Raw genomic sequence first — 23,878 nt, forward strand, 5'->3', positions numbered from 1 at the left:
CCAGAGCTCCCTGATTCAGAAGGACATGCCTTAGCAGGTCTGATGGTGACACTGGCCTTGTTGTTTGAGCAGGGGTCAAGTGGAAAGGTTCCATTTCCTGCTATTCTAAAACGCTTATCATATGCTTTGGGAAATGGGATGGAGTTATTGATAAAACTATTTCTAGGAACTACACAGCTACTCTAAATTTTCTTGGTTGCATTGGAAATGTTGCTGATCAAGAACATTTATTGAGATACAGAGAGAGAATCATCAGCAAATAATGATGGTTCTGTAATCTTTGGAGTGCCCCATTTGCCCTAAAAGTTCCATGTGTAGTATAGAAACTTAAAGACGTGATCTTGGCAATAAACTTACTCTTCCGAGTCTCATCTTTTAGATGAGTAAATGGAATTATAGAAACTATAATTATACAAAATCTAAGTTTCCTGAAGTTTAAGATGAAGACACTACTCAAGACAAAGAGACCCTCACTACGCACCTTTCAGAGTCAGGTATTGGATTAAGTACTTTCACTTGTCTTCGCAATCTGGTGTTTTTCCATTGCTAAAGATGATTAAACTGAGCCTCAGTGAAGTACATTATTGCAAAAATTATGCTGGTGTTCTCCCATTGCTAAAGATAATTAAACTGAGCTTCAATGAAATACGTTATTGCAAAAATTATGCAGTTCTTGCAGGTGATCAAGTATGGTACAGTTCTGTTGGTTTTAGCACTTTCTTTCTATCTTGTCAGTGTTGTCTATCAGAATTCAGAGCAGTGCTTCTTCATCTCATCAAGTCAATGAGCCCCTCCTAAAAAAAAATGGATGGCCAGTGTCACATCCACTTTGCATTAGGTGTTTCAGCTCATTCCTGGCAGACTTAGAATCAACTCTAGACCCAAGAGCCTCATGTCTAGAGAGAGACCTTGGTTATTTTGCTTTCTTCAAGGGGAGATCTTGATGATGTTACTCACTCTGCAGAACTAGTTGAACAGACTATTTGGTAATGATTGTTTCTGTAGATGGAGCTTCAACAAAGAAACTACTACCACTAGAGGATAGTAGTTGTCGTAGTTGTATGTTAGGGTCTCAAGATAGATTTGCTAAGATTCACCCACTAGTCACTATGGGTCAGGTACTTATAGATTGTTTAGTATTGTGTGTTAGAATGTCTACATTTCTAATTGCTAACATTATCGAGCACTTATTGATAGGCATTGAAATAAGTTTTATATCTTTTCAAATCCACACATTGAGTTTGAGTTAGATACTAGTATAACCCTTAACTTGCAGATGAAAAAAACTACCATAGAAAACAGAAGGTCCTTTCCCAGAGCAAATTCTGAAGGACAGACCATGCATAAACCTGCATCATTCAGACCCAGCGTTGTATCTGTCACTGTGACTTAGTACCTGCATATGTTGTGAAATGTTCACCATGATAAGCCCAGTGAACATCCATTACTGCAGAAGTTCTTGTGATGAGAACTTTTAAGAACTGCTCTCCTAGCAACTTTCAAGAATCTGTTACAACTTTATTAAGTATAGCCCCATGCTCCTACATTAGTTTGTAAGAATTCTTTTTTAACTGGAAGCTTGTGCCTTTTGCCCACCTTAATTTACATCTAGCAAGCATTGTATTTAATGCTTGCTAGCACTATGTTTAGTTTAGGTATATAGCACAATGACATCTTTATAGCTTTATCAATATAGAAATGATCATCACAGTAGAGCTAGTTAATATTTACCACTACATTTAATTATGCTTTTTTTTCTTGTGATGAGAAATTCTTAGATCTACTCTTTTAAATTTTAAAATATAGTTTGCAGTTCTATTAGCTATCTCTCTGTCACTGCTTTTTTCCCCCCACTTCATTCCTGCTGCTTTAGCTCTCTATTTTCTTTTAAAGCTTCTCCACAGCCAGATAATTCACCTGCTCATGGAACACATACCTAAGCTAATCAATCCAGAATCACTTCCCAGAGTTCGATTCCCCTAGCTCTTAAATTTGATTATTTACTCTGAGAAGTCTGGTATGAACAAGGAAAATCTTACAAGTGATCAGGAATTTCAGATTCACCTGTAATTCTGCATCTGTAGTAAACATCACAGAAACTCAGACATGTAGAAGAGGAAACCACTGTCTAAATTTTGCTTCTTTAAATAGTCATTAACATTATGGGATGTTAATGAGCATCCTGTGAATGGGTATGTGTGAAAAACATGGGCTTAAGTAACCTTCCACCAGTTTCTGTGTTGCAGTGTTTCTTGGCACTTTTATGCTTATAGTGACCAGGAGAATTAGAAAGGGCTTATGAATAATGTCAGTGTGTTTTTTCACCTCTGAATTAAGTTCACTTCAACATTCCTTTTTTTCCTATTTAGGTGGTTTCTTTGAATTTTTGGAACTACTTGGTAGTAGCATCTTACCTGTTCCTTAATTAATGAGTGAAAAAATAATCTTTTATACATTCATTTTATATTTTTGTGAGCATTGTGATTTTTCCTTTGAATAATATTTTTAAAGTTTTATTCATACAGAACTGGGGTACAGGCCAGAGGTGCAGGGGCAGTAAAAGAATTCACCAGAGACAGAATAGGGAGCAGAACAGGCGGATTGATGCAGTACACTGCTGAGGGGCGGTCTGCCTCACTATGTGGGTCACCTCCCAGGCAGGGAACAAACTCGCACTGAAGCAGCTGTGGTTAGCTTCACAGTTCTGTGCTTCAACCTGTTGTACTACCAGGGGGTTCCTAATAATATTTTTGATATTCTGTCAAGTGGCCTAGAGTATTTGGTATAATTCAAATAGATTTGATCTTGGAATTTGTTGGCCTTTTTGGGGTAGATATTTCTGAAGTAGGTCACAGTGGAAGCTTTGCTCAGAAAAACATGGTAAGTGAAAAGTCTAGTCAAAAACCACACTCCAGCCTGACAACATCCCTGCAATAATAATAAGGGGGAGAGCAATAATTTTTATTCTGATTGTTTTCTAATTCACGTGGAGTACATGACAAACAGCTAACCCAAGTTCCAACAAATACATGGTGCTCAACTCTTATCACCAAAGATTTTAGTTCATACAGAACCAGAGGTAGTCCAGATGTGCAACATTGCCTTACTGTCTCACTCAGCCACCTCTAAGTCTGCCCATCTACACCATTCAGTTCACCTTTTGAAATACAGAAGAGACACTGTTGGCAAAGGCAGAATAGAATTCAAAAAAATCTCTCCCATAATTTCCAGTTAGTTAGCAAATATTCTTGGGCATGTAAAAACTATGTTGCTAGAATGAGAGGGAAATGGCAGCATGTATTTATTGAAAGTATGTTTGTGATGCAAAGATTGTGGCTTCAAGGAAATCAGGAGGGTGGGTGGTGTAAGCGCCTGTGGGCTGCTAGGTCAGAACAGATGTTCTGACATTGTTCTGACAATACTGGCTCAGGCAGACAGATGCTGAGGGGCCCGGTGAACCCAGCGCTGTGCTCTACTCCATGGGGGTGTGTCCTTGTCCTCATGGAATGATGTTGTCTAGACATATGTAGAATCAGGTTGTGTTGTTTTGTTTTTCTGTACCATTCTTCCTGCTCCTGACTCACTCGCTTCATGGTCTAGTCCATAATGTTCTTACAAGGAGGTGATGTCTTCTTAGGCCTTTTGCTAGCCAGAGAGCAACTGGAAAGACTATCTCTAAGTGAGGGTAGAATGGAGAGAGCAGATATTTTGTATAACTTGCTGCCTCTAACCGTGGGTATTTGAACAGATATAATGACCTATTTTGGATGGAGATGGTGTCAGATGGCTTTTGTTAACAAAAGTATGGATCATCTGCTTTTCTGACAAGGTGATGCAGTCAGCGGGAACACATAGGGAATGGAAGAATACTGCTTAGTCATGAAAAGAAGAGTGTGGTTACCAAGCTGTGTTCCTTCCCTGATGCTTTCTTTAGGGCATTTTCCCAGGCTTTAGTGGTCAGAAGCTGCCTCTGGAATCAAATGGTCTGCTTTGAACCCCAGCTTAGATACATAGCAGTTCTATGACTATGAAGGTGATACTTAACCTCCCTAATACTTGGTGTTCTCACTGATTAAATGAGGTAATCATTCTAACCAGACTGACACGACTATTAGGAGGATTAAACTCATTTTGAGTCATAATACATTTAAAATTGTGCTTGATAGACTTTAAATATCCATAGATGGGGGTGTTTAGCTGGGACATTTTCACAAGATGAAACAAAACAAGAATATATCCTTTCTTCTCTGTACTCTCCTTTTCATCTGTCTTGCCAGCATGCCTTAACACCTCTCAGTTGAAATCTTGGGTAAGTTTTGTGAACTTTTGCTTAGGCTAATTCAATGTCTTTCTTCGTATTTGCACTGCAAGCCAGTGTCTCAGATTGCTGATTCATCTTCTGGGGAACGGTGTGTGGGTAAGGGAGGTCATAAGGCTGTTTGAAAAATCTGTGTATAGGAAATCTGGACAGAACTGCTCCCTGGTGAAGTTGGGAAGTCTGCTCTAACTTGCACAGCCATGTATGTTTCCAACAGAGTCTGTGCTGGAAATCTATCTGATCCACAGGCAGATTGCCACCAGTTCAGCAGACATGCTCTCGCTTAACAAACAATAGTAAAAGGAGGGGCTTGGCCTAGCTCAGCAGCATGAGGAAAAACTTTAGCAATCTTTTGAAGTTGGGTGATCACAGTTCAAGCCTGTGTGGTATTGACAGGAAACCACGTGCTGTCCTTGCAGCTGGCCCTGAGGAGCAAGACCTCTTCCCTCGCAGAGCCTCAGGGGATGACTCAAGGTTTCAGCAGACTTCCACCTGCTGAATTTTGAACTAGTACTGGTTTCTGATGTGGGTACTGGACATATCAAGTTTCATAGAAAAGTGGTTCTGTGACAAGGTGACCCAATTCCGAAGGAGAGCACAGCCACCTCACTTCTAGGGGAGAGGCTGTCAGATGCCAACATTCAGAGTTGCCCCTCTTTGCTAGAGTGACATTCCGCAACCTGTCTTTTTCTACCACAGTTGTTTTGTAAGTCAGTGGGACAGGGTATCCTTAAAGTTGAGGATTGGGGAAGCTGGAAGAGAGCAGAGTTTTGGGACATGATAACTCACTTGGGGAGATGCGTGACTGGAAGCAGTCTTGCTGGTGCTTACTGCATCTGCCTTTTGGAAGCAGTGTTCATTTACTCCCAAATCCCATTTGAGACCATGGACTTCTTATTTCCATTGGTTTCTAATTCCCAGTTGCCTCTCTCCCACTTAGGATAAACCTACCTCACATCAGAGACAAACTTTCTACTATACATTCTCAAATGGTTTAGGTCTGCATGCCACTCAAATGAGACAGAAGGCTGTGGAACATTCCCTCTCTCGTCTATTCTTGCTTACCTCCACAAAGTGTTTCCAGGAATTAGGACTCAGGCCTGCTGCCAAAGCAAAGATTGAATCTCATAAGGTGCAGAAATAAATCACACAGAAGGCCAGACAGAGGACAAAATGCAGGGCTTGGACAGCACTTGAACCACAACAAAGGATGCTATATTTGTTCCTTTCAATTTAAGGTATGTTAAGGCCACTTAAACTCCTGAAATACTTCCAGGAAGAGGTCAGGGATTAGAACCCTGAAACCTGGGAACAGCACAGCATGGACCCCAAAGGCCTTTTCAAGACAAGCAGATTAGTTTCACTACCTCTACCTGATGGGTTCCCTCCTGTATAGGTTACATAGTATGACAGTGGACATTTTTGACACTCTTTGGCTTGGCAGATAGATGGGGCTTTGTCAGAATGTATCAGTTGGACTTAGGCAGGTAGAAGTCCATGTCCTGTTCAGGAGAGGCCTTGGCCATTCTATGTAGTTAGATGACTTGAGGATTCCTGAATACATAAGTTCATGTGCTTTCCTTTTTTTAAAATGAAAACAAAATGAAAGTATGAAGAGTTCAGGGGCCTCCCTAGTGGTGCAGGTTAAGTCTCAGCACTTAACTCCTTGCATAGCCACTGCAGCACGAGTTCAATCCCCAGCCTAGGAGCTGACCCACACGACGCAGCAGGCCTCTGCTGTCTCATCCACTGCTGCCCTTAGCAGTGTATTTCAGTAGATCTGTCTCTGGTGACAGAGACCACTTCCCCCACCCCTGCACTCTCACCACTGCCCTCACCCCTGCACTTCTGGCCTACACCTCATCTCTTGCATGCATGTATAAGTAAATCTTAAAAAAAAAAAAAAGTGTGAAGAATTCAGAGAAGACTAATTGAATTGTGTAGTTCTCTCCTTGACTTGTAGATTCGGATTTAAGGAAGCATGAATCATCCAGAGGTGGATAGTTTGAGCCCTCAACCAATATGTGAATATCCCTAGGGATCCCAGTGGCCAATCCTGCCACATTATTTATTGTTTAAGCATCACTGTAGTCTCAGCATCAAGCCATGCCTCAAAACGTGTCTCTGACACCCCCATAGCCTTCATCTTGAGTTACTTTATGTTTTGCACTCTTCACTGGTTTCAGTTTCCCCTCTTCCCATGTTAACACATAACCTTGCTTTGAGTCTCCGCCCTAATTACCAGAAGTAATTTCTCTGTAGAAAGAACGATTATGACTTTTTTAGTGAAAATGCAGCCTACTTTTTTGTTTTTCTAAAAAATAAAGCTACCAACAATTTTAAAATATTTAGAGACCAATTATTCTTTTACGAACACAGTAGTTTTGAATTTATACTGGATCCTGAGGGTTTGAAATTTGATCAGAACTTTTTTCTACAGAATTGGGTCAATGCCCAAGTCATAGAGTTCTAAATTTTCAAGGGCGTTCTTGGGCCCTTTATATATAACTAATTGCTTTAAAAATGAAAATGACATTCATGAATGAAATTCTCAAATGTGAGAGCACTGAGCTATACTGAGGAGGAGATGCTGTAGGAGGATTTAGTTGCTGAAACATTCCAAGCTACTATATTACAGATTGAAATATATGTGTGTACAATAAGTACTGCTTTCCAATAATCAATTAGGAATTCTAACCACTCCATGGAGGCAGTAACAAGTGACCTTGATGCTTTGTTTCCTGAAATTTGGAGGTCCTGGAATGAATGACTTAGCCATTTGTTTCCCTGTTCTCTGAAGTCCTGGTTAGGCAGCTATTCCAACTTTTTGAAAAATACATGAAAATATCTTACAATCCTATACCTATTTTTTTTTTCCTTGATAGTTTAGCAAAGATTTTTCAAGGTTAGTGACAGAAATAAGACTGGCTTAAGACTCACTAGGAATTTGGTTGGGAGACTAGTTGGGTTGTCATTAGTCTAATTTATTTTGGCTTTAGGGCCTAATCTAGTTTATAGATAATAATAACAGAATTGTGAAAGATATCCTATAACAAATATAGAGTAATGTTGACTTTTTATTTTTCCAAGTACACATTCTTCTTTTTAAACTTGTGCTAATATTGATTTCCTTTTTATAATTTTTAGTTTTTAAAACATTTTTTAAAAATTTTACTGTTAATTTGTGTATTTTTTAGACAGTGTTATTCATTCTCCTTTCATTTGTAATTCCCAAAAAATTACCACCACCAAGACACCCATGAACTGTCAGCATAGTCTCTTGTGTGCTTGCCTCCACCATATTGCCTCTTTATCCCCCAGCCCCTAGTTAAATTCACTGATTTATATGCTAGTTTTGTCTTTTTTGTTTTTCCTGATCTCTTGTTTGGTTTCCCTATGTTCCTCCTATAAATGAAACATTTCCTTCTGGCTATGTCACTGAGTGTAATACCTTTAGTTGTATCCATATTGCTGTAAAGGCATGAGTTTATCTTTTTTATTGCTAAATAGTATTACAGTGTATACATATACCATGTATTTTGATCCAGTCCGCTGTTTGAGGGCATTTAGGTTGTTTTCATATCTTACCTATTATGAATAGTGCTGCAAAAAACATGTTTTTGTTTCCTTTGGGTAGATTCCTAATAGTGGGATCACTAGATCATATGGTAGCTCCATTTTTAGTAGTTTGAAAGGCCTATACACAGCTTGCCATAGTGGTTGTACCAGTTTGTATTCCTACCAGCAGAGTAGGAGAGTTCCTTTTACTCTACATCCTTGCCAGCATTTGTTGTTGCCAATTTTTTAAATATATGCCTTTCTCACTGGTGTAAGGTGATATTTCATTGTGTTTTTGATTTGTATTTCCCTGATTATAAATGATGTTGAACATTTTTTCCCATATACCTGTTGGACATTTGCATTTCTTCTTTGGAGAAGTGTCTGTTAGCTCTTCTGCCCATTTTTTGATTGAATTGTTTATCTTGTTTCTGTTGCGTTGTGTGATCTCTTTGTAGATCTTTGAAATCAATCCCTTTTTAGTTGAATGGAATATCAGCTCTCCCCATCAGTAGGGTGTTTCTTTGTCTCCGTCATTGTGTCCTTTGCTGCATAGATGTTTTTAGTATGATGTAATCCTAGATGTTTATCCTTTTCCCCTTTACTTTCTTTGCTTTGGGGGATGGGTCTTTACAGATGTTTCTGAGATGTATGTCATGGAGTGTTTTACCACTTTTCATCTATATATTTTATGATTCCAGGTCTTATGTTCAAACCTTTTATCCATTTTGAGTTGATTTTTGTTCATGGTGTGAGGGAGGGTCTAGTTTCACTCATTTGCATGTGGTGGTCCCATTTTCCCAGCACCATTTATTGAACAGGCTGTTCTTGTCCCATTGTTCCTTGTTCCCTTGGAGACTTCAATCTTAACCAAAATGCAGAGGGCACAGATCTTTTTCTTCATTTTGCTTGTAGGTAAAATATCTGTCAAAAATCTAAATATCAAGTTCATAAACTATATTAATCCTTTTGTGATATCAACACCATCAAATCATTCAGACTTAATTGATGTTTTCAACATAAGGGAGAGGTAAATGAGGGCGGACATCTAAATCAAACTCACTATTGAATATTGTGACACCTCATAAAGTGAAAGATTTCTGATAATCTTAAACCTAGGTTTCAATGTCTTTAAGACCTTAAAATATTTTTTTACTTACCAGATCAATGTTGTCACCTACGTTGTGGCTGCTGGAGAAAAATCACAAAACTGCTACAATGTGGGCACGCCCATGTTTTCTGCCTCAGCCATGACTTTAGTTTCATCTAGCAGTCCTGTTGTGTACTTCTGGTTCTCACCTCTCCTAATCCCACATCTCAACCCTTACCCTGGAGGGGTTTTATTTACTTATTTTTCGTAACCACAGCCTAGGCTCTCCCCACACCCTTCCGACTTTCAGAAGATGACCTCCTCAGCCTTTGCAGCAGAAATCTGAGGTTATCCTCAGGAGCCATAAGTACTGTGCATTCCTTTCTAATGACTTGTTTTTAGCTCAATCCAGTTTTTAGCTCATACTCTCCTCTTTGCTTACTATTCAGCATGACTCACATTCTTCCCTACGGTGAATGTGTACCAGGCCAACTTTATTGCAAATTTGAGAATTAGAAGATATTCAGAACTAGAATTTGTAGATTTTTATTTGATTCAGCTGTTTAACAAATGCACCTTTGTTGGTTAAGCTCAAATGACTCCTTGGACAATTGGGCTTATTATTTTTACCACTAAACTGTTTAATTTTGAAAAATGATGAAAAATGTGTCCAGTTTTCCTTTAGTGTATTTGACCTACCAAAATTAGTTCTTCATCTTGGTTACAGGAAAATAAATCTGATTTTTTTTTTTTTGGATGATCCTTTGGCTATCGGAAGACAACTGTCTTCCTAGTCTTCTTCCTGGTGATATACCCAGTTCTGTAAAATAAGTCTCGTATTGTAGGATGTCCATTTTCTGCCTTTTTGGGTACCTTTAGCTGGCTTTGGGTTACCTGTGTATATATGTGTTTACCAACTTGTCCGCAGCAGAGAAGCATGTAGGACTGCCCCCTGGAAGCTCTCATATTTTATCAATGCAGCTGGAGATTTCACTAGCTGCTAGGCGGCACTATCACTTTGTTGCATCTTACTGACCCTTAGCTAAAGTCATTCCTTCTTTCTTCGTAAGGAGAGAAGCCTGTATTCCTAACATCCACTTGTTTATTTCTTGATTATCTGTCGGTATTTGGTTAACTGTTGAATATGTAAATTGTACTTGTACAATTATGTTTTTCTCTAATTCAAAAAAATCAGTTTTTCATTCCTTAACATTTTTCATTATTATTGAAGTAATTATGGTTTATGACATTATATAGGTTTTGTGGGTGCATAGTCTTTGAAATCGGGCCTGTACACACGGCACTGTGTTCATCACCAGAGTTCAGGCTTCCATTCATGTCCCTACCGTTGCCCTCATCTACTGGATTGACCTATCCCCCATTCCCTTTTGTTCTTGTGTTCTGAGTGTGTGTGTTTTGTTTTGCACACTTTGTTCATTTGTTTTATTCCTGTTGAATTTCAGCTTGTTAGCGAAGGTCCTTCTGTGAATCCCTAGTTTTACCTTAGGAAATACCTAATATCCTACCCAATTTTTGTCAATGTCAGTTTATGGCCAATGGTATGGCTAGAAAATAATATCCATATAATAGCGGGGACTTACTGAGCATTAGTTATATGCTAGTCACTGTAGTTCAGAAGTTTCATGAGTGTCCTCAGCCATTCGTAGAGTACTGTGGATAAGACACTATACACAGGAGCCACTGAGGGCTGCTGCTTGGCATCTTTCATCTGTAGATATTGATCACTCATCACTATGGTTGAGGAGAGTCTTCCTCCCAGTAACTAGCAAATCCACTTATTTATACAAGAGTATAATAAGCAGAATGCCATTATGATAAATTCATGTTTATCTTTATGACCTTTCCTGATTACTTTATGACTAAATAGCCATTGAGGAGATTATGGAAAATATGTAAAATTATAAAGAAAAATAAAACACCCTGAAGTTCATGTAGAAATTACCTCTGTTAACTTTATATTGCTTATCAATTTATTGATTGCCTATCAGTTTACAAACTGATAATTTTTTTCCTTATATACAGTGACTAATTCTTTGATAAATATAGTGTTTTCTGCTCTTTTTCAAAAATACTCTTATAAAAGCAAACAGATTATTAGTAGGATGATTATTTGTACTTCTGATATTAATTAGCTGTATGCCTCCTGCTTTTTAAAAAAGATTTATCCAGGAACTCTAGGGTACAGGCCAGGTGTGCAGGGGTGATGGTAAGAGGATTCCCCAGAAACAGAGTGGGAGCAGTTGCTCTGCCTAGAGCAACTGAAATATACTGCTGAGGGGAACAGCAGGCAAGACAGGAGAGGTCTATTGCCCTTGTGGGTCAGCTTCCTGCCTAGCAATGGAACTTAGGTTGCAGTGGCTGGTGAAAGCTTCATAAAAGCCAAGACTTTGACCCCTGTACCACCAGGGCCCCTCCTCCCACCCATGGATTTTCTGTTGATCTTGGCTTAGGCTACTTACTTCCATAGATTAATATACTCAGCCACATTCCTGTCTGCTGGAATGTCCACAATTTGAATGGCCTTCCTAGTATTCTGAAGACTTCAGCTCAAAGCCTCTTTGTAACAGTACATCACAGGGCTTTTAAGTTGCTTATTATACATTATCTTTGTTAGTGAGAAATTTGAGTTGTCTACTCCACTGTATTATAGCTTATTTTTATTTATTTTAAATTTTTATTAACATAACACTAGATTATAATGTGTGCATTATTATGAATCAACATTCATATATACTACATTAAGTTTGTTATTTAAAATCCAGTTCTATCCAGTTCTTTCCCTTTTACCCAATTTACAAACCTCCCTTTCTCTCTTCCCTTCCAACAATTTTGGTTTTATAGTTTAAAAGTTTATTTTTATTTCATTTTGATCAGTCATTTGTTTGTTTTTTCTATTAGACTACACGTGAGTATAATAATAATTTTCTGACTGCCTTAGTTCAACAAACATAATACCCCCTAGTGCTGAGGCCTTGTTTTATGGATGATTCTGGATGGCCAGTGCTTAGCATAGGCCCTGTGTGTCCCTGCACCTCAAGAATGTTTATTGAGTTGAAGGGACTCAGAGAATATGCTGGGAAGTGATTACCATGAGCTTGAGTATCATGTAATAACAATAGTCTTGCTCTGCCCATTATTTGAAAACATTATTAAATTAAACTGTTTTATTTTATTTGAAAATTAGGTCCTTCAGAAGCTTGGGAAAGCTGATGAGACAAAAGATGAACAGTTTGAAGAGTATGTCCAGAACTTCAAACGGCAAGAAGTAAGCATGTTTATCTTGTTTCTGGAGGGGGAAATGTGTTGACTGTGTTTATGTCTGTGTTTATGTAGCTTAAATGCTTTAAGGCTCAAGAAAGAATATTTTCATTGGGGTTCACATTAACTTGAAAGTTATCCTTGCTGATTCTGTAGACTTTCTTACAAGCGAAGGAAGAGGCAGTTGGCTCTTCAGGAAAATGGTTTGTGTTTTAAAATCTCAGAACATAAAGACTTATTCTCTGAGGCCCTTCAGTACTGATTGCCAATCTAAAGACAACATGAATTTTTTGAAGAATTTATATTCCACTGAACAGTAGAGAAGCAGCAGTTTGATGCCTTTGGAGAAAGTATTTCAGTTGTAACATGTTTCAAGAACAGACATTCTGTATATCTCTTCCAAGGGGGTGAAAATTTCCTCTTGGTGGATGAATAAAATTGTACTCCTTTTATTCATGGTTATATAAGCCAATATGATTGTAGTACAAAATGACATGAGAAGGGATGCAATTAGAAAGACATGCTTTTAAAGGCTCCTTAGAGGCAGGAATAATGAAAAACATTGGCAAATAAAAGCATCAGGACAGGGGTGGGAAGACACCCCTATGGGACTATGGTGATGGTGCACGGGTGAATTGCTGGTGGGAGTTTCATGGGGAAATCATATCCTGTACAAAAATGAAGGATGATGTAATGAATATATATTTTTTAATGGCAAAAAATGTTGAGAAACATATTTTGTGTTTGTTTTTATTTTTTTTCCTTAGTGGACTGTGTATTTAACAAACACATGAATAAGGAAACAAGCTTTTAAAAATTCTCTGCTTCATACCTGTAGGGCTTGGATAGTTGCCTAGAATATCACCCTTTAGACAGCATATGCGGTGGTCAGGGAAAAGAAAGATACAAGCCAGGCTCTTGGCTTGGTTAGAGGACTCAAATTCCAGATCATTCTAGACTGGAGTGGGAAGAAGTCTGGGCCAGCGGACTCTAGAAAATGGGACTAGGCCATGGGGACAGTGTGAGTGCATGAATTTGTTTTCCTGCCGTCATTGCACTGCAGTTTCTGCAGAGGAACTGTGTTCTCAGGAACGACAACCAGGAGTGGATCATCATCACAGGTCTTATTTTACTTGCTTTTCTCCTATTTTCAGATCCCTGAGGTTTCTTTCCTCTGCATGTTTATCAGTGCTCTCGTCTCACTGGAAATTTGCTACTCTTTTCCCTTCAGCAAAAGGGGTTATAAAATCCGGCAGGTATAGAAACAGTCTCCACCAAAACACATTCCTGAAGGCCACCAGTTTCACCCCACGGCTAAAAGCTGACATGTACTCAATTTATTATGAATGAGAGCAACCTTGTCCTCTCTGAAAATTAGAAAAGAATGAAGAGAGTTAAAAAGCAGCAATATGAAGAAAAATAGATCAGGAGCAGATGAGTGTTATATAGAACTTTGGATTTATGAAGGTAGAAGAGAGCATTCCTAGAACAATACTTGATCCAGAGCCAGAGAATAATTGTCTCCAGCCTCCTCCTTGAAATCAGATTCTCCAAAAGTCCTTGCATTCTTCAGTGCATTCTCCTCCATGTACTTGCACTGCACGCGTGTAGGTCATTGTATGGAATTGCAGCAGCTTCCAGCAGAGAATTTTATCAGTCAGTGCCCTGTTGCAGTATGATCCTCAATGTCTGTTAAGGCAGGTATGGGGTTGGGGAGAGAAGTGATTCATGTTCCAATTCTCCTGCTTTAGAATTTACATTCTACCCTTTGAAATCTCTCTCTCTCTCTCTCTTTTTTTTCTCTAGTGTGTCCCTATGGAGCTAATTATTCTTTGCTCTCGGATATTTTTCTTTATCATTTTTATGGCATCATGGTGGTGTTAGCACTCCGGAAGGCTAACCTGAGAAAGCATCAAATTGATTGATGCATTTGTGACTAGGAAGCATGTATCCAATTACCATATATTTTTATTGCTCTTTTCCAGATTTTGTTGAATGCATCAGATGAGGGTTGTTTTTGTCTAAAGTACTAGAGAAAAATATAAATGGTTAAATCATCAACTTCATCAATTGTATGATCTCTGCCACTAGAAGCAGCAGCCTGGGGTTTTATGATGTTGCTGTGCTCTCTCTCCTCGTCACTACGTACATTTTTAGTGTCACGGAAGCAATAATATGCCATAATTATTGAAGACCAGCCCCTTGGTTCTTTCAATAATATTAGCAGATTTCAAGATCTGGGTAATACTTTAAAATTTGGGGGAAATTTGAGCAAAGCAAGCAATTCTGCTTTATAAGGATAAGCAAGCAGAATGGAAATGTAGAAAATATTATTTCCCAGGGAATCTTCTGATCCCCTTTGGTTACCTTTGGAAATATTTTTGCATCAGAAGATCTTGCATTATAGATACTCATCTAGATACTTTTTTAACTGGAAAAAGAAATTTGTATTTATTGCACTGCAGTGAGGAGGGAGTGTAAGTTAATCCTGTCTGTATATTAGAAGGAGGGAAAAAGAAAGGCAAGGCGGATGGGAGAACTATAAGGAGAGATTTATTATATAGAAACATTAAAGGTTAGAAAGTATTGCTGAAGTTTGAATTTACTAATGCTCTATAGAAAAAGTAATGTGTTCCTTTTCCCCCAAAATATGTGGTGACCAATTCATACTTGTAGCTAACCAAAGGGGTGATGCTTATGTGGGAACATTCATCTAGGAAGAAGGTTCAACCAAGATTATGGTGACTGCTACAAGGCCTATTATTTGTAGAGAACTGTACCGGTAAATTTATATAATGTAATGGTGAATGATTACTCTAAAAGCAGAAAGTATTATTTAAGGCATTATTTACCTAGGAAGCCTATATATTTTTCTATGAATATATACATTTTAAAATCCTAATATATATTATTTACAGTGTAAAATAAACCATAGTTGGATTTGCACATTATATAATAGCCAGCCCACTACAATTAGTACTGAATCAAAAGTAGATTATTCTAGAATATTTTAGAAAGCATCATACATTCTAGTCTTTGATGATCTTGCTTTTAAATTCCTCTTAATGAAATTATTTAAGTCCTCATTGTTATTGACATGTCCCCTGCTTGTTTGTATTGGAAGCAAGGGTGATAAAAGGGCCTATGTTTGAACATCAGGCTTCCTTTTAATTTTACTCCAATCCCAATTTTTCTTCATAATTCCACACCTTTTTTCCTAAATGTGGTTGTGTGAGCCTGAAAATGTGAATGAATGGTCTGCACATACTCTCAGTTGTGCATTGAACTTCTGATTGCTATAGATTTTGTCATCCAGATTTCATAAATTAATTAGGGTAAGCAGGAAAGAGGAAGCTAATGGTAGAGCAAAAGGGAGTGGCTTGAACTCCTTTTCGTAGGACTCAAGAATTTTCCTTGATGATGAGTGGTGAGAAGAAGAGAAATTATATAGATCCAGCAGGAAGAAAAAAAAAAATCTGACTTCAACATTTCCTCTTTCCCAGAGGATATTTTACCCTTTCTATTTTCCTTCTCTTACCAAATCAGCCAAAAAGTAGCAAAATTGACTGGTGTGAACACTGGCTACCATCAATTCACCTGGTTGCTTATTGACAGATCTGTAAAAAAACAGAGAAAGGAACCCAAATGGAAGGACGTTTCTTGACCACCTTCCCTCTTCTTGCATATAAACTTGGTCACCGAGCTGCCATCGTCAAGGCAAGCAGGCTAATTTGCAACATCAAAGTAACCCAGGCACTGATTGGGCCCAGATAATAAAATTTTAACACTATATATTAGTGAGTACAGATGTGAGTAGGCTACTGGACGTAGGGTCCAAGAAAAGTACTTTCAAAATAAAAGGGACTGTCACCCCTCATAGTTTTTTATTCTCTTTTAAGTACAGCAATCCCCATTTATCTGTGGGGGGCTGCATTCCAAGACCTCCAGTATATGCCTGAATTATCAAATAGCAGCAAACTCGCTATAGATTGTTTTTTCTATGTATACATAACTGTGATATCATTCAACTTATAGACACAATAAGAGATTAACAGCAACAGTAATAAAATAGGACACAGTAAGAGATTAATAACAGAAACTAAGAGTAAAATAGTACACAGTAATAAAGTTATGTAAATGTGATTTTACTCTCTAGGTTTTTCATTGCACAGCATATTTTCACACCATGGTTAACTGTGGATATCCGAAACCATGCAAAGTGACTAGAGGCTGTGGGCAGGGATCTCCTGTTCCATAGCAGTGTAGTTCTGCTGTTTCTCTCTGTGAGCACCATCGTGCTACACCTAAACTTGGTAGGATGCCAAAGAAAGGAGACAGTGGGACCTTGGCATCATCTTTAGGATGTGAGAACCCAGAGCCAGAGATTCTAGTTACTGGATAACCCAATAACTGAAAAAGTTGGAATTAATCTCCTCATTAACTGACCTCAGCACAGGAATCCTTTTTGTGCATCATTTATCTCTAGTGCTGTGCACTAAAGTTTAAAAATATGTTTTAATTGGAGTCTTGAAGCTGAACTATTGGCAGAAATGATTATTTGGTGCACATTCTTAGAGAACGTTTTATTTTCTAGTTGGAAAAACTGTTGAATATTGTGTGTATATTTGTAAGCATTTTCACAGTATTTTAAAGGACATATGTATATAAATAATTAGAAATTAAAAAAAACAGAATAAGAATTAAAAAAAAAAGACTATAAATTCCTAATACTCCCACAGTGTGTTGAGGTGTGGATAAATTTTTATTTCTGGCAAATTGTAGTTGGATCCTGAGCAGTTTTGCAGTTTGCTTGAACAAAGAAGCAAATAAGACCTAACAATTACCTTTGAATTTTTTTTAAAGATTTATTTATTTATGTATACAGTGCTGGGGTACAGGCCAGAGGTGCAGGGGCGGTGAGAGGATTAACCAGAGACAGAGTGGGGAGCAGAACAGGCCAGCTGATGAAGTACACTGCTAAGGGGAGCAGTGGGCTGGTCAGGAGAGGTCTGCCGCGCCATGGGGGTCAGCTCCAGGGTGGGGATCGAACTCATGCTGAAGTGGCTTTAGTTTCTCAGTGCTGTGCTTGTGCCACCAGGAAGGGCCCTACCTTAGAATATTTTTTAACCACAGATAATCATGATGTGAGTATGTTAATGCAGCCACTTCTTTTATATTAATAGTGACTTCTTTCTGAATTAGCCCCTGACTTGATTAAATGTGAGTCCCTGTAGTAGTACTATAATAGTGCCCTAGACCTCAGCTGGTCCACGCAGACCCCTGTAAGGACACCAGCCCTTCTGGGCTGAGAGGGAGAAACTTGAGTGTGAGGTCCGTGCTCACTGTAGCAGTGATTCTTAAACTTTAGCTCATCAGGATCACTTAGAGTTCCCTTTCTTCCCAAGGTTATTTGATGAAATGAACTCATCAAGGAAAAGAAGATTTGCTCTGGAAAATAATTGTTAAGAGGAAAAAAGACAAGCTACAGAATGGGTGAAAATATTGCCAACTATACTAAAAAAAATGGGATTCATATCTAAAGTATATGACGAATTCTCAAAATTCAACAATAAAAAACCCTACAATCCAATTAGAAAATGGGCAAAAGACATCTGGACATTTCACTGAATAGAATATATAAATGGCAAAGAAGCACATAAAAAGATGTTCATTGCATATTTAGCTATCAAAGACATGCAAATTTAAAACACATTAAGATATACCCAAAAGTAGAAAGTAGTGATGACAGTTAACTGTTAGAATTTGAAAAAATTGAATCAATCATTGTGTAAATGTTATACTCACGCTGAGAAACAGTTTAGCTGTTTCATAATGAATGAAACATGCAACCTACATAAACCCAACAATTGCACTCCTAGACATTTAACCAATAGAAGTAGAAACCCTCTGTTTATACAAAAATGCATACACAAATGCATATAGCAGCTTTATTTATAATAGATACCCAGACATCCATAAACATATACCAGGGATTATATAGTAAATGTATAAGCAATGCTATATATGTAAGTACACTAAATGATAAGCATTATTAGTGACCTGAAAGAAAGGTTAACATAGTTTGTTAATTTATTGGGCAATTTGATATTTAGATTTTTTTAAAAAGATTTATTTATTTATGCTTACAGAACTGGGGTACTAGGCCAGAGGTGTGGTAGGTTGAGAGGATTCACCAGAGACACAGTGCGGAGCGGAATAGGCAGGTTGACGAAGTACACTGCTGAGGGGAGCAGCGGGCTACCCTCATGCCATGTGGGTTAGCTCCCTGGCTGGGGATTGAACTCATGCTGCAATGGCTTCGGAGAGCTTCATAATGGTGGTATTTTAACTATTTATATTTTAATGGGATGACAGTTATCAATGCAAAATTCATGGTTTTTTTGCATTTACCCTTAACAATTTCGATTTGCTAACCTCCATATCAGGAACTTCTTAGGACAAGTGCAATTGTGGATTTCACAGTGTTATGGAAATGGCTCTAATTCCCTTGTTCCATTTTGTCCACGGAAGGAAATTATAGTTGAATTCTCAACTTGGATGAGGGCTTACTCATGCCAGGGCAACACTGGTGAAAATTATAGGTTTATTATTTATAGAGCATATTCCTCCTGTTTTTTATTTTTAACACTTTAACCAAGAATAGACATTATTCCAGCTCATGTAGGTACATTGTCAAAAGAATGTATTCATTCTTGCTCTTGAAATTATTCTGCATCTCTCCATAGACTTACTATTTATTTTATTTCCAATATAAACATTACACCTTCTCTCTTTGCTCACTGGCATTCAAATTGCAAAAGGAATTTCCCTGATGCTGACTAGCAGAGTGTTGCTGTCCATGGTACCAAGTAGAAGAAAGTGAACAAAAACATTTATTGGAATCCCTGTCCATCTTTTACCCTCTTTATTCTTACTTATTTCATTCTATCCTAGCATGTATCTTCAGTTATGGTCTACATAAATAGATAGAGTTGAGCCTACTTTATTTGATCCACTCAAACTAGACAGGTTTAAGCATCATTCTGTACATTTCTTATGAATTATCTTCTAGAGGAATCTCTTCTAGAGGAAGTTCTTCATCTTCTTGCTCTGAAGCTTACCTTTCATCTATTCTATACTACAACCTATCTTTCATTGTAGCTTACCTTACTATATTAGTTTGCCACACCAAGTGAAGAGGGTATAGTACCCCATTCCTCAGCATTAAAGGCTAATTTCATATATCTTCCATTCTCCCTTGTGATATAAACTTATATTCTCTCTACATGATTACCAGATTAACGTTACTGTTCCAGAAATGGGATGCAGAAAACCAGGTATATCGCTTATCCAAAGCTAAAGAGACTGAAATTGTTGTGAACAACTCTTCAGAAATCCACAATTGATTTTTAGATTTGCATCAGCATAGCCTGTGATTCTCTCTCATTAGTCACACTGAATCCCATGACTGATTTTACATTGATGTTGCAATCTAAGTGACAGGTATATATTGCAAGGAATGTGTGGTAGTGACTCGTTGAAATCTGAAACCAGACATTTAAGTAAATTTTTGCCTTCATACTAGAGAGTATCAACACACGGTGTCAATGAAGTAATAGACAAAGTAAAAAAATTATAAAGAGGTTGCCAAACTGTTGGCCTTTAGAATTACCTAGCGGTCTTTCAAAAACTACTGATTCCTGGTTCCTGCCTCAGAGTTCTGAATCAGGTCACATATTTTATTTGTGTTTATAAAAAGCCATCATATGATTGTAATAACTTGGATGCAAGCCCAAGAGTACCGCAATATATTAAAGATAACGGTTTCCTAAATTGCACATCTAGTGGAATGTTTTCTTAGTCTTGGGTAATTACAATTACCTAAGAAGCTTTAAAAGTTAATAGATTGTCCATGCCACACCCGACTGACTGATGAAAAAGTGACAATCGTGATTTTTTTATTAATAATTCCACAGAAAGGCTTTGGCATTTATAAAATGTTTTATAATGTCTCATTTGATACTCATAGCAATTGACAATTATAATTCTTTACATATGAGAAAAGTGACATGAGTATGTGTCACAAAAAATTTCATTTGGGTGTGAACTTGTTTATTACTTTTGTCATTAGTATTCTTGCTGGTTTTTTTCTTTCTTCAAATAGATGGCATCATCTCAGTTGTCTCAGTGTAGTGATGGACAAACTGATGCCCATATAAGTGAAGAGAACTTGACAGAGACTCCCAGTTATACAGAAATGGAGCTTTCTGTCTGACCTCAAGTTCACAGTGCTGAGAAAATTACTCACCATCCAGACTAGGAGACACTTCTCTCTTCTCTCCCTCACTGTTTGTCCATTTATTTATGTATTTTAGTGACGTTCCATTGTTTTACAGCCTTACTAATATTTTGACAGTATAGGATTTCTTTCCTTAAGTGTGGTCACCATTTCTCTCCCACCTCCGAAGCACCCAGAGTCTTCTGCCATAGTCCGTTGTGTATGGTGCTCTCCTCTCCCCGTCCTCCTTCCCCCATCCCACAAAACCCTGTGCTTATAAGGGATAAGGGTTGGATTTAATGTTTATATTTGTCTAACCCTTTCTTTGGTTTCTCATAATCCCTTCCAGTTTTATCTAGGTAGACACAAGTAGCATAAATGTATCTTTTGATTGCTGAGTAATATTCCAGTATTAAATTTTTCACATCTTGTTGATGCACTCACCTGTTTTTGGACACTTAAGTTGTTTCCATATCTTGGTCATTATTTGTAGTATTGCAATAAATATAGGAGTACAGGTTTATTTGCAAGTCAATGTGTGTGTTGTCTTTGGTTAGATTCCTAGGTGTGGAAGTGCTGGGTCTTATGGGCAGATCTATTTCTAATCTTTCGAGAAAATGCCACATTGTTTTCCATAGGGCCTGGGTCAGTCTACATTCCCTCCAACAAAGGAATATAAGATGGTTCCTTTTTCTCTGCACCCTTACCAGCACTTATGTCTGTTCTTTTCATTTTTTTTTAAATATATCCAAAGGGCATGGTGATTTATTTTTATTTTTTAAAAGATTTATTTATTCATACAGAACTGGGGTACAGACCAGAGATGCGGAGGGTGAGAGGATTCACCAAAGACAGAGCAGGGAGCAGAACAGGCAGATCGACGAAGGACACTGCTGAGGGGCTTAGCGGGAGGGTCAGGAGAGGTCTTCCATGCCATGTGGATCTCCTCCAGGGCAGGCGGGAATCGAACTCATGCGGAAGTGGCTTTAGCTTCTTAGTGCCGTGCTTTAACTCGCTGCGCCACCAAGGAGGGCCCGGCATGGTGATTATTTTAAAAAGGATAAGAGAAGACAATGCTTGCAGAGACACAAGTGGGCAGGAGGAGCTGCCCCTAAAAGGGATAAAGTTTGTTAAGTGAGATGCCTGTATGGCCACAGATGGATAGTCTTGGGATGAGAGATACTTTTTTTTTTTTTTAAGATTGATTTATTTATGCAAACAGAACTGGGGTACAGGCCAGGCCAGAAGTGCAGGGGCGGTGAGAGGATTCACCAGAGACAGAGAGGGGAGCAGATCCGCTGCTGAAGGGAGCAAGAGCTGGGTCAGGAGAAGCCTGCCTGGCCATGTGGATGTCCTGTGGGTTGGGGATCAAACTTATCCTGAAGTGACTTTATCTTCTTAGTGTTGTGCTTTAACCTAGTGCACCACCAGGGAGGGCCCAAGAGCTACTTTTTGAGAGGGGTAGTCTTTAGAAAGAGGATACCTGCATCGTCACAATAGACAGGGAGCTACTTTTTTTCTGGTCTTTTTTTACCATGCGCCATTCTTATTGGTCAGAGGTGGTTTCTCCTTGTGGTTTTAATTTACTTCACTACTTCCTTCCCAGTTTGGATTCTTTTCATATCCTTCTCTTGCCTAACTGCTTTAGCTAGTACTTCTAATACTATATTGAATAGTAGTGGTGAGAATGGACATCCTTGTCTCACACTGGATTAGAGTGGAAAGGCTTTCAGTTTTTCATTGTCGAGAATGGTGCTAACTGTGCATTTGCATCAGATAATTTTATTTTGTTTAGATATGTTCTAGTTATTCCTGTTTTTTCAGAGATTTCATCATAAATAAATGCTGACTCTTATCTAGTGCTTTCTCAGTCTCCATTAATGTGATCAGGTGATCTTCGTTGTTGTTACTATTGAGTTACATGTAGTGAGTTACATTGATAGATTTTCAGATGTTGGACTATTCTTGTGTCTTTGGTATGAATCCCACCTGATACTGATGCATGATCCTTTCAATGCATTGTTGGATTGACTTGCTATGATTTTCTTGAGGATTTTTGTGCCTGTGTACATTTGGGAATTTAACTGTAGTTTTCTTTTGTTGCTTGATTTTAATATTAGCATAACAGTGTTTGAAAGTATTCCTTTAGTCTCAATTTTTAAAAAGAGTTTGGGCAGAGCAGGTATCACATTCTTTGAAAGATAGGTAGAACTTGAGGCCATCTGGTCCTGGCCTTTTGTTTTAAAGAGCCTTTTGATTTTTGTTTCCTTGCTTGTGATTGTTTTCCTCATGTTTTCTATTTCTTCCCTATTAGTTCTTAGATTATTGTCTAATCCTAAGAACTTTTTTATCTTATTGAGGTTTTAGAACTTATTTGCATGTAAATGTTCGTAGTAATCTCTTTTATCCTTTGAATTTGTGCAGTAACTTGTAACTTCTCTTTTATTTGTATCCTGTTTATTTGTGTCCCCCCCCCTTTTTTTTTAGTGAGCTTATCTAGAGGTTTATCTATTTTGTTTATATTTTCAAAGATCTAGCTTTGGGTTTTATTGATCTTTTAGGCTATGTTTTTAATACATTTATTTGTATTCTAAATTTTATTATTTTCTTCATTCTGCTGGCTTTTGACTTTTGTTTTTATTCATCTTTTTCTAGCTCCTCGAGATGGGAGACCAGGTTATGTATGTGGGTGCTTTCTTTTTTCCTGATATGGCCCTGTATTGCTGTATACTTCCCTCTCAGTACTTCCATCCCATTTGTGATATCCCATGCTTCTTGGAAGGTTGTGACCTCACTGGTATTTATCTTAAGATATTCTTTTATTTCATACATGGGTCTTTCAGTAATGTGTTGGTTAGTTTCCTGAGCTTTTTTTGGTAGTTGATTTCTAGTTTGATACCTTTACGATTGGAGAAGATACTTGATGTTCTTTGTTAACTAATTTGTTGATACTTGTCTTGAGATACAGTATGTGGTTAATCCTGGAGAATGCCCCATGGGTACTTAAGAAAAATGTGTATCCTGTTTTTGAGTGATGCATAGTCCTTTAGATATTTATTAAATCCATATATCTATTTGTTTAAAACTACAATGTCTCTATTCATTTATTGTCTCATTGATTTGTCCGTTAGTTAGAGTGTGGTGGTAATGTCTCCTACTACAAATGTGTTTTTTCCAATGCTTGTTTTTAGTGTTGATGGTAGGTATCTAATATATTTTGATGCTCTGTCATTTGGTGAGTAAATGTATATGTATACTTCCTTCTTAGTACTCCGTTTGTTGTGTCCCATGCTTCCTGGAAGGTTGTGCCCTCATTGGTATTTATCTCAAGATACTCTTTTTTTTTTTTTTAAAG

The 23,878-nt window shown here is 37.9% G+C and overlaps 1 protein-coding gene across 1 annotated transcript in view; it reads left to right on the plus strand.

Moving 5' to 3' along the window:
- Positions 1 to 23,878, plus strand: part of LOC101619122 (amphiphysin) — a 187,549-nt gene that overhangs the window by 74,066 nt on the left and 89,605 nt on the right. The window contains exon 2 of the mRNA XM_004676661.2: positions 12,172 to 12,252. Coding sequence (XP_004676718.1) covers positions 12,172 to 12,252 — 81 coding nt within the window. The remainder of the gene's footprint in view (positions 1 to 12,171; positions 12,253 to 23,878) is intronic.

Source organism: Condylura cristata, unplaced genomic scaffold (assembly GCF_000260355.1).
Source record: "Condylura cristata isolate star-nosed mole 26May11 unplaced genomic scaffold, ConCri1.0 scaffold00005, whole genome shotgun sequence".
Taxonomy (NCBI): domain Eukaryota; kingdom Metazoa; phylum Chordata; class Mammalia; order Eulipotyphla; family Talpidae; genus Condylura; species Condylura cristata.